Source organism: Microcaecilia unicolor, chromosome 1 (genome assembly GCF_901765095.1).
Source record: "Microcaecilia unicolor chromosome 1, aMicUni1.1, whole genome shotgun sequence".
Lineage (NCBI taxonomy): Eukaryota > Metazoa > Chordata > Amphibia > Gymnophiona > Siphonopidae > Microcaecilia > Microcaecilia unicolor.
The window spans coordinates 254166414-254178858 of NC_044031.1; the positions used below are offsets into that span (position 1 = coordinate 254166414).

Consider the following 12445-nt stretch of genomic DNA (forward strand, 5'->3'; position numbering starts at 1 on the left):
AAAAAAAGCTCTGGCTGTAACATATGTGTAGTCAGACTATCCAGCTCTTCAGTATTTATGTAGATGTCCAACATAGAACAATTCTGAACAACCTTAAACGTAAAGCTAATTGATAGATGAAAAATTGTGAAGCACTTATTCCTCTGGAAAACTTGTAGAGGGTGAACCAGGTAGATGAACAACCCCTAAAAGGCAACAGCCATCACCCATCTCTTCGCAGAACCAAAAAAAAACTCAGAACCAAAGGCAGGCTCCTGGAATAGTGGGAAGGACTAATGGAAAGGAAAATCAATCAGATAAGCCCTAATTTCCTCCTTCCATTATGTAGTTTCCCCACTATTCCAGGACTTGCAAGATGTTCAAAAGCAGAACTGAAGCTCCAAAGATGGCCTCTGAGCTTGGCAAATGTACACAGTGATGACCATGTTGCCACTTTACAAATGTCAACTGTGGATATCAAAAAGGCTTCCACCCATGAGGCAGCCATAAAACAGAGGAAAAGGTCGCTACAAGAAAGGGCCTGGAGCTCAAAACACAACACGCTGATGCAATGGCTACAAAGAATGCCACTGTGAGATCCTTCAAAGTAGCCTTCCTGAGAAATTCAAATAGAGGATTCTGACAAGTTCAAAGAACATTGAGAGTCCATTCCAGGCAATGTGGACAAAAGGGAGGCTGTAGGTGGCCTGCCTGTCCAGAGCTGCAAAACATCCACGTGTGCCAAAGACTACTTCTGCAGATGTCCTCTGAAACAAGCCAAGGCCACCACCTACACCTTCAGGAGAACCCAAAGCTAATCCTTTCTGTAAGCCAGACTGGAAAAATGTCAAGATATGAGCAATGGAAGAAGAGAAAGGGGAAATTCTGTGCTCTGTACACCAACCTTCAAATGTCTTCTGTAGAAACAGAGCATTTCCAAAACTGAAGCAAAGTGGTAATGACTGAGTCAGAATATCCTTTTCTATTCAACTGAGACCTTTCAATGGACAAGCTGCAAGACCAAAGAGGGAAGGATCTTCCATGAACACCTGCCTCAGTAGACCCTGATGCTGAGTAAGACAGAACGGGTCTCCATCCGGTAGACAAATCGGGTCCATGCACCATTGCTTCCGCAGCCTCTAGAACTACCCAGCCATGGTGTAAGGCAACTCTTAGCATATGGCCTAACATCAGCCAAGAAGGGAGGACACGGAGAAGTATTTTGTCTGGCCAAGCCTGAAACAGAGCACTGAGGCCCAGCGAGTGTGTCTCCCTCCAATGGCTGAAGAATCTGGGCACTTTTGCATTCACCTTCTTAGCCTTCAAGTCCAGATGCAGTGAACCCCATCAATCTATGATCAGCTGAAACTCATCACCAGGTAACTCGCACTCCCTCAGATCCAAGGAGTTCCTGCTAAGAAAATCCACATCCACATTTAGGAAGCCCACAATGTGAGCCACTGACAGGCAAAGGAGATTCTTCTCCACCCAGCGCAAGAACAAGCTGGCATTAGCCACCTGTCAGTTGCGGGCCCCCCCTTACTTGCTGACGTATGCCACCACTGTTGTATCATCTAAGAAAACCCTGACCAGGGTCCCATATAGCAATGGAGTGAAGGTGACCAAGGTTTTCCAATCCATCCTGAGCTTCAAGTGGTTGATAGATCACAGAGTCTCCTCCTCCAATCATGTGCCCTAAGCCAAATGAAGCTTGTAATGGGCCCCCAGCCCAATAGGCTGGCGTCCATAGTCACTACTTAAGGGGGTGTTATAGACTCAGCACTGGAACCCCAATGATCAAGTTCTGCCCTGAAAACCACCATTGCTCAACTCTGCTGGGCTAACCACATCCAAGGAAGATAAAGGCTGTAACTCTGATATAGCGATCAGCAACTGAGCAGCGACTCCTGTAGCAGGTGCATCTGTGCATTTGCCTAGGGCACCACTTCTATTGCAGCCATCATGGAGCCCAGCACTTGGGCATAGTCCCAGACTCGGGGCTTGCTCTGCTGAAGGTGAATATACTGAATCGGTTTCAAGCGCCTACGTTCCGTTAAGACAGCTCTCTCCGCCTTCATGTTGAAGAGAACTCCCAGATACTCTAGAGACTGCATCGGACTTAGCCTGCTCTTCTCAATGTTTATCACCCAAACCAATGACTGAAGAAGCTGAACAATCTTGGACATTGGTGCCTTACTGTCTGGATATAAGGAAGCACGAATGAACCAGTCATCCAGATAAGGGTGAACTCTGATTCCTTGGCACCGCAGAAAACCCACCACCAACACCATGACCTTGAAAAATGTTCTCAGAGCTAAACTGAAGAGCATCGCCCTGAACTGGAAGCGACAGCTGAGCACCGCAAAACGTGGAAACTGCTGATGAGAAGGCCAGATGAGAATATGGAAATGTGACTTTTATGTCAAGAGTGGTGAGAAATTCCGCGCTTGCAACAATGCAATGATCAACTGTAATGTATCCATACAAATACAGGAGACAGACCCACTGGTCTGTCACAATTTTGGCCCACTTTTCCAGAAACCCTTGAAGTCACCCCCAAACAGAAGAGAACAATGGGCCAGCCTTGCATCATTGTGAAGTCCAAGAGGCATTGGATTACCAAGCAGACTGTGAAGCAGTGTCTAAACGAAAGGAAGATTGATAAGACAAAGCAGGACTTCTGTTCATATTGCTGACAGCCATGCCTGCACCAACTCAATGTCCTGAAACCTACTACGGGAGGTCCACCGAAGATAAGCAAACAGAGGGACTTTGACTTATCATCTTGCAAGCGCCAAGACTTAGTCTCACCTAGTTCCTTAACCAGGTTACTGAGATACTCGCCAAAAAGCCACTTGCCCCAAAAAGGTAGCTTCCCTAGGTGTGACTTAGAAACCATGTCAGCCACCCAATTTCTCAACCAAAATTGTTTACAAGCCATAACCACCAAAGACATACGCCAGTGAACAGGCGGAGTATGTCATAAATAGCATCCGCCAAGTGAACCAAACCAGCTTCCAAATGGGTGGAATGGAGCCCTTCTTGTGGTCCAGATTCTGATGCCACTTCAGGCATGCTCTCGCCACAAGTGAGCTGCAAATGGTCATCTGGAAACCCAGGGAGGCCAGCTCAAACGCCTACTTCAACACATTTTCCAGTTTCTGATCCTGAAGATCCTTCAGGGCAATTCCCCCGCCACAAACAGGGTACTCTTCTTAGTCAACCCTGTAACAAGGGAATCTACCCTGGGGAGCTAGAGCTTTTCCTTCTCCTCAGGTACTAAAAAAGGTGCACTATGGTGCTTCCTACCTTAAGCCCTGCATCTAGGGAGATCCATTCAGCTATATCAGATCCTGAATATCAGGATGCATGGGGAAAGCCTTAGAAGGACCCCAAGACCCTTCATAAATCGATGAATGTTGTGACCCAGACAACAAAGCGGTAAGCTCCACAATGGAAAGAACAGTCAACACCTCAGTAATTAAGAGCACCCAAGTCTTTTTTATGAAAGCCACAGCACTAATCGAAACCTCCTGGGAGCAAAAGGGGCCATAGACAGAGAAACTGAAGGGCTGCACTGCAAATCAGGCTTCCTGTGCTTCAGCAAATACAGCTCTGCTGATTCCAGAGGCGGCAAAACGGTGGCTGTACTGTGCGCAAAGGACGATCAGGAACCCGCTCTCCACTGTCTGCTGTCCTGTCAACATGGCTGCAAAAAACGAAAGAACAAGGAGCCTTCAAGGTTGGGAGAATCAACTCAGTATTTATTAGACCCAACACAGTCTGTTTCAGAGAAACCGCCTGGGTCAGGGGTCTATTTATATAGATTTTTGTTCAATAATGTCAAATCAGCGACTGTTTCTGGGATGAAAGCCTCCAGATGTTGAATAGATGCTAAAAAACAAAAGAGAAACAAAAAGCTTCATAAGTAGTGTCCAGCTTTTAGAAGCGTTACTCTGCCGGTTTCCCAGTAGGTTTCTCTCATGCGGGACAATGACCCACAATGACTCCCACCGAAGGTTGGGGAAGTGAAACCACCAAGCCATGCTGCGTGAGACACCAGTGACCACTGACTCAGACTGTTGCAACGGATGCATGTGTGCCTTTGCCCAGAGAACCACCTCCAGGGTGGCCGCCATAGAATCCAGAACCTGCGCATAATCCCAGGCCCAACTGTTCGTTATTCCTAACAGGTGCCAAACCTAAGCCTGCAGCTTGCCCAGTCTGAGATCCAGCAGAAAATACCTTGCCTTGAGCAGTTTTGAATCAAACCCGCAGATACTCCAGACTGACAGTACTAGAGAACTCTTGGGGAAATTGACTACCCAACCAAGGAACTGCAAAAGAGCAATCGCTCAGTCACCCAGGCAAAGGAACATGAACTCTCTGGCTCCGGCACCACCCGAATTAACCAGTCATCGGGACAGGGATGTACCTGTATCCCTTCCTTCCCGCATGAACGCCACCTCCGCCACCACGACCTTGGAGAAGGTACGGGGTTGCCGTCAAGGCCAAACAGCAGGGCCTGAAAACTGAAAATGACGCCCCAGAATGACAAAACGGTGATAACGCTGGTGTGGAGGTCAAATAGGCACATGCAAATAGGCTTCCTTGAGGTCCAATGACGTAAAGAATTCCCCCGGCTGGACCGCTGCAGTCATAGATCACAGCGTCTCCATGAGGAAATGTTCCATTCTCAACAACCAATTTACCTTCTTGAGATCTAATATGGGATGATCTGAGTACAGATAGAGAACACAGAACTGCACTGTGACGTTGCTCGACCTAACTATTCCCACAAGTTCTGGAATAGTGGGAAGCTATGAAATGAAAGGCAGTTTTCTCAATGCAAGGACCACAGACAAAAAAAAACTCTCATGTGCCTTGCTTTGAAGAACACTGGCCTATCACATATATGCACAAATACTTCTTGTCATAAAACGGTACTTCATGATGGAAAGCTTTTAATAATTTATTCCCAACAGACACTGCAAAATTGATACAATTACCTAAAAACTGATGTTACTGCAAAGCCAGAGCACAATAAAAGCTCTGCTAGTACACACAAACTTGCTGAATAACCTACAAACAACATTCCAGATTTCAAAAAAAACGTACCTGTGTTACCGGTTCCACTGAGCCAATATATGTGTCAGGACGGAGAAGGATGTGCTCTAGTTGTGTCTTTTTCTGATAAACTCTCTCAACTGACATCTTCTTAGAAATATCATTTTTATTACTTGTGATAGTCTCTTCCTTCTTTACACCGTTGTTTTGATTATCAAACAAAGTCTACAAAGCAAAAGGTTGTTCTTTAGTAGTCACGTTTCACTATAACAAGGTAAATGTTAACTTCTGCAGCCACTTACATTTGACACACTTAAGTTCAAGATTTCCACTCCATTACAACAAAGCAGAACTGCAGTATCATTGGTGGGAACAGAAAGTAAAGAAAGGAAACGTGATGAAATGCAAGATACAGGTGGCTTATGACAACAGTGCAGGAAAGAAACAATTGGGAAGGAGATCCCACAAGAAAAGAGGGGGAAAAAACATTAGAAACAAAAACATTTTTAAAATATTTTAGGGAAGTGAAGCACAGCAATCCTGAAAGGGATGTGCATTTGTTTGAAATGACATAGGAAATGCAATGTATGTCCCTTGTTACTTCACGATGTCCTGCCACCACTCCAAAAAAAAGTCAAGGGGAAAAAAAAACAAGGGAAAGAAAAACAAAAACACACACAGAAGGGAAAATTAGGTTCTTACCTTGGTAATTTTCTTTCCTTTAGTCACAGCAAATGAATCCATTAACTGATGGGTTATATCCGCCTACCAGCAGGTGGAGATAGAGAACACAAAAACCACAGTGACCTTGGACAGCTAGCCCCTTCTACCTTCAGTATATGAAACTTCAAAAGCAGAGTGAGAAAGAAAAGTAAATTAACAAACTTTCCTCACAGTGAACAAACGTCCCAGAACCTGAGCAATAACCAAACAAAGGAGGGACATTCTCAACCTCCTGTGATAGAACAGCATGTAGAAACTCTGAGAACTGATCTTCAACTCCTGAGATACAATATCTGCATGAAGGATCTGAACAACAAAAACAAAATCAGACAGGGAGGGATCATGGATTCATCTGCTGTGACTAAAGGAAAGAAAATTACCAAAGGTAAGAACCTAATTTTCCCTTCCTTGTCATCAACAGCAGATGAATCCATTAACTGATGGGATGTACAAAAGCACTCCCTAAGTAGGGTGGGAACAGGCAACTCCGCGAGCAAGCACTTGTGCTCCAAAATGTGCGACCTGATTCGCAGCAACATCCAGTCTGTAATGTCGTACAAACGAGAGCTGAGAAACCCAAGTAGCCGCACGACAGATCTCTTGAAGAGAAAAGACACCCGTTTCAGCCCACGAGGAGGAAATCACTCTCGTGGAATGCGCTTTAAACGCTTCAGGTGGAGACCGACCTGAAATCAGATATGCAGAAAAAATGACTTCCCTGAGCCAACGGGCTACAGCGGCCTTAGACGCCGAACACCCGCATTGCGGACCCGTCAACAATATAAAAAGGCGATCAGAAATCCTGAAGTCATTTGACATCTGTAAATACAGCAACAGGGCCCTGCGGACATCCAAAAGACGCAACTGCCCAAAGAGATCCGGAAAGTCCTCCCTAGAAAAGGAAGGTAGAAAAATGGGCTGGTTCAGATGAAACGCTGAAACCACCTTAGGCAGGAAGGCAGGCACGGTATGTACCGTTACCCCGGACTCCGAGCACTGTAGAAAAGGAGCCCGACAGGAAAGCGCCTGAAGCTCAGATACGCGACTAGCCAATGTCATGGCCACCAAAAAGACTGCCTTGAAAGTCACATCCTTCTAAGAAGCTCGCTGAAGCGGCTCGAAAGGTGAACACTGAATAGCCTTCAACACCAGCCCCAGGTTCCAGGCCGGACACGGCGACCGCACAGGAGGACAGACCCAAAGCGCCCCTCTGAGAAATCGGAGAAAGTCCGAATGAGCAGCAAGGGACAAGTCAGAGACATTCCCTCGGAGGCATGCCAACGCTGCCACTTGAACCCGAAGGGAATTGTAAGCCAGGCCTTTTTGTAAGCCGTCCTGCAAAAAGTCCAGGACCAATGAGACTGTAGCCAGCATGGGCGTGACCGCTTTTGAAATACACCACGCCTCAAACTTGCGCCAGATCCGAGCATAAGCTGCGGAGGTAGACCGCCTGCAGGCCTGCAAGAGAGTGGAGATAACCTTGTTAGAGTAGCCCTTGACTCTCAATTGCGCTCTCTCAAGAACCAGGCCGTAAGACCAAATCGATAGGGATCCTCCATAGAGACTGGACCTTGAACCAATAGGTTCGGCACCAGATGCAAAGAAAATGGAGCCTCCACCACAACCGATGGAGATCCACGTACCACATACACCTTGGCCAATCCGGAGTGATGAGAATCAACAATCCTCGGTGCAATCGAATCCGCAGGAGGACTCGCCCGATCAAGGGCCAAGGAGGGAACACATACAGGAGGCCCGAGGGCCAGGGTTGAGCCAGTGCATCCAACCCCGCCGAGCGAGGAACTCTCCTTCTGCTGAAAAAGCAAGGGACTTTGGCGTTTGCACTTGACGCCATTAGATCCAATCCGGGAGTCCCCCATTTGACACAAATCTGAAGAAAAACTTCTTCTGCCAGTTCCCATTCCGCCGGGTCGATTTGATGCCTGCTGAGGAAATCGGCTTGCAGATTGCTCAGACCTGCTATGAGAGCTGTGGACAGCAGATGCAAAAGGAGCTCGGCTCATTGAAAAATCTGAGCGGCCTCCGCAGCCAGGGCCCTGCACAGAGTGCCGCCATGGCGATTGAAGTAGGCCACTGCTGTCGAGTTGTCTGACAGAACTCGAACAGGAAGCCCCTCCAGAGTCTTGTGGAAGGCTAGAAGAGCCTGGACTATCGCTCTCAGTTCCCAGCGATTGATGGACCACCCCGCTTCCACGAATGCCCACTGACCCTGAGCACAGCTTCCCTGTAAATGAGCTCCCCAGCCCGAAAGGCTGGCATCCGTTAACACTAGGCACCAAGAAGGAAGCGTGAGCGGCCTTCCCAGTCGCAGCCTCCAGTCGCAGAGCCACCAATCCATACTGTGCCGGTCCGCAGGGAGTCACGTTAGTCTGCACTGGTATTCCTGGGAAATCGGAGACCATTGCTGGAGCAGAGCAATCTGCAGCGGCCTCAAGTGAGCTCTCGCCCAGGGAACCATCTTCATGGTGGCCATCATTGACCCCAGGAGCTGAACAAAGTCCCAAGCTCGAGAGCGAGGCATCCGCAAGAGCAGACGGATCTGATTCTGAAGCTTGCATCGCCTGTGGTCGGGGAGGAAGACGAACCCCAAGGCCGTGTCGAACCGGACCAGCAAATACTCGAGAGCCTGAAAGGGGGTCAGGTGACTTTTGGGCAAATTGATCACCCAGCCCAGAGTCTGAAGAACCGTTATCACTCTGGTCATGGCGAGACAACTCTCGTCTGCCGAATCCGCCCTGATGAGCCAGTCGTCAAGATACGGGTGAACTCTGACACCCTCTCGCCTGAGAAAGACAGCTACCACCACCATCACCTTGGAAAAGGCACGGGGAGCTGTGGCTAGGCCGAAAGGCTAGGCCCGAAACTGGAAATATTGGCCCAAAACCGCAAACCGGAGAAACCGCTGATGCGGAGGCCAAATAGGCATTTGCAAATACGCTTCCTTGAGGTCCAGAGACGTGAGAAACTCTCCTGGCTGTACCGCCAAAATGACGGAGCGCAGGGTTTCCATGCGAAAGTGTCACACTCTTAGGGCCTCATTGACTCTTTGTAAGTCGAGGACTGGTCTGAAAGACCTGCCATTTCGAGGGGCCACAAAATAAATACAGTAGCGACTGCAGCCGCGTTTGGCGGGAGGCACAGGAAAACCCGCTCCGAGCAAGACTTGCAAGGTCTCCTCTACCGCTGCCCGTTTGACAGCAGTGCCACATCCGGACTCCATAAAAGCGTCTCTCACCGGGGCTCCGAATTCCAAATCAGTAGCCTTCTCTGATCAGGTCCAGGACCCACTGATCCGAAGAAATCTTAGTCCACTCCTCGAAGAGGGAAAGACGATCCCTTACTGCAGGAATCGACGAGCGGACCGGGTCCCATCATTGTGCAGGACGCCCCTGAACTCCTGGCCTTGGCCGGCCGCTGTGGAACGCTTGTCCGAGTGACAGGAGTTCCTCTGCTGATAACGGGCACATTGAGAAAACCCAGCAGAGCGCCCCGGGCAAAACCTGCAAGCTTCGCGGAAACGTGGCCTGGAAGAGGACGGAAAGCAGAGCTTTTGGAAGAAAGCCGCGGCCTATCCTCAGGTAACCGCTGAGACTTAGAGGCCCCTAGGTCTTAAACAATCTTCTCCAATTCCTCTCCAACAGAAGGCCCCGACAGGGAAACCTCATCAGCCTCTGCTTAGAGGCCATGTCAGCCGTTCAATGCCGCAGCCAAAGAAGGCGGCGGGCAGCAACTGCCACAGACATCTGCTTAGCCGAAGCTCTGACCAGATCATAAAGGGTATCAGCCAAAAAGACAGGGCAGACTCCATACGCGGGTCAACCTCAGAGAGGGACCCGCACCATCCTCGGGCATAACACCCGCCTGCTGTAACCAGGAAAGACAGGCTCGGGCTGCATAGGTACTGCAATCGCCGCCCTCAAGGAAAGACCCAAGATTTCAAAGGGCCGCTTCAACTCGGATTCTAGCTGCCAGTCCTGCATATATTTCAAAGCGACCCCTCCCTCCACCAGGAGAGCGGTCTTTTTAATCACGGCCATGACCAACGCATCCACTTTAGGCATCCCCAAAGGGGCCAAGTGATCCTCACTCAGAGGGTAAAGCTGACCCATTGCCCTGGCAACCTTCAAAGGCCCATCAGGGTCAGACCATGGAGCAGAAATAAGCTCTTAGATGGAGTCATGCACAGGAAATGCCCGAGAAGGCTTCTTAGTACTAGCCATCCTAGGATTAACAGAGGAGGCATCGCCCTCGACCGATCTTCAATAGAAAGGGCCTGCAAGGCATCAGAAATGAGCGCTGGCAGCTCATCGCGATGGAAAATCCATACCGCTTTAGGATCATCCAAATCCTGTTGCAAACAGGGACCCTCATCTGGATCATCTGTCCATGAGGGCCTCCAGACTCCTCAGACTTCCCACAGCCTGACCAGAGAGGGGGGGAAGGAGAGGTGCCACCCTCAGATGGGGAATTTACCCACCTACGTTTAGCGTCAGTCCAACGCTCGGGGGAAGGAGGAAACTCAGCAGCCAACACTGGACTATCAAAACCTGGAGGGAATCCAGTCCGCAACGTAGTGTCGGACGCCTCCGGCAGAGTTCATTTTAACATAAAGGCCTTATGCATCAGTAGCACAAATTCAGGGGAGAAAAACTCACCCTGGCCCTCCGCCCCTGAATTAGAAGTGGAGGAAAGAGCTCCTCTAGCAACCCCGGAACGAGGCATCCCCCTGCACTCAGACTCCTCCGCAACCGCGTGGGTCGAGTCACGCAGCACTTCCAAAATGGCGCCCGCTGCCAGCTCCATCGAGTGGGAAGAATCACCGCTCAGCATGTCCGTACTAGCACGAGCGTCTAAGGAGCACGTACTGCAAAGATCCGCTGCTGACCTGTGGTTACCACAGCGGGAGCAGCGCTCAACGCCTTCAGCAGCCATCGCCCGCCTGGACGGAAATATAGAAATAAAACGTTAGCTTCGCACCAAAACTTATCCCGAACAGAACGCTGTCTGCGGGAACCTCCACGAAGGAGCTGGGCACCACTCTCACCTCAGAAGACCGAGTCAACGAGCTCCGGTCAAGCTGCACTGAACCAGAATCTCTGGAGAAAGCCTCAGAACAGCAACGCTGTAAAAGCGCGCTTTATTTTTTTTTAATACTGTGAGGAAAGCTGGAGGCAGGCAGCAACAAAGGGACTCCAGGAGGAGGGGGAATGGGGTAAGGCAGGGACAGGGAACAAAACCAAGTATGCCTTCAAAGTGGGCACCACCAGTCACAACACCCCCCCCCCCTCAACTGGCAAAGCACAGGAGCCACCCCAGGCAGAAATCCAGGAGCTGATCAAGCGACATCCATACCTGCTGGGAGATAGAGATATACTGAAGGCAGAAGGGGCTAGCCGTCCAAGTCACTGTGATTTTTCAGTGTTCTCTATCTCCACCTGCTGGTAGGTGGATATAACCCATTAGTTAATCGATTCATCTGATGTTGATGACAAGGAAACTGAGTTTCATGTCCTTTATAGTATGTACTATTTGCAAAGAGTTGTATATGCAAAAAGGACATGCATGAATTAGTGTGCACATGCATGCAGTACTAGGAAAAAGTGAAAGTAGGTGACTTTTTCTGATATTGCTCCCATAACAAAAAATATAACCAAAAACAAACTTCAAAAACAAAACAAAAATTCCTGTAAATGACAATGGGCATTTTCAGGCAGCACATTATATTGGTTGCTGGTACGTGCTCTCCGTATTTTTAAACTCTGTACAATTGTTTTCCATATACTACACAATCTGGCTCTCATCTATTAACCTCCTTTGTATTTACCTCGGAAACTTTTAAGGTGTTTCCATTCTATGAACAATTTGCTACTTCACTTTCCCCAAATGTTAGTATATGATAACATGAATTTATCCTGCTGCTTTCAGCTATCAGGTCACTAAATTATGAATTCCCTTACCCTTAGAACTGAGATTATAATCTTACCTTAAATTCCACAAGCTGCTGAAAACATAACTGTTTGGGAAATTTCTAAGGATATATTAGATTGGGTTTTTTCTCTATTTTATATATTTTAACTTCAGAAATGAATGTTTTCCTTCCTTGAGTTCTAGATTTATTTTTACTGTAATCTGCATTACACCTCCTGGTAAATTGTGAAATATAAATCACTGTATTGTATTAATGTCTTTACAAACACATGGGGAAAAGTTTCCAATGTTTATTATTAATTGGAATTTATTGACTACCTTTATAAAGGGATTCATTCAAGGCAATATTAACCTACACACTCAGTAGAACATTTGAAGATTACAAAATACCTAAGTATTTACATGCGAGAGAAAAATTAAAGGTATCAGCTCTCCCTCTTTCTCCAAATTCCTTTAGTTTCCCCATCACCCACTTAAACAATTTCCACACCCCTCCACCAAGTCCCACAGAAGGGAAAGAAGGGAAGGAAAACACTAGCTGCTTCATAAGAGCAACTGCTCACCCATCACCTTTGTTGTAAGCTGAGAAACAGAAAAGGATGTCATGATTTATGTCCATCCTCATTTTATACGCAGAATATTTTCATGAAAAAGTGCGTGTCTGCTTTTTCTTCTTCTTTTTGTAACCCATCAGCTTTTGTTTTCCTTTGATTACTCCTGATGCAAT

General features: G+C 47.9%; 1 protein-coding gene across 1 annotated transcript in view; it reads right to left on the reverse strand.

The window, feature by feature from the left end:
• Positions 1-12445, reverse strand: part of TOP2B (DNA topoisomerase II beta) — a 507457-nt gene that overhangs the window by 469157 nt on the left and 25855 nt on the right. The window contains 1 exon segment of the mRNA XM_030205679.1: positions 5098-5271. Within this exon segment, the coding sequence (XP_030061539.1) occupies positions 5098-5271 (174 nt within the window).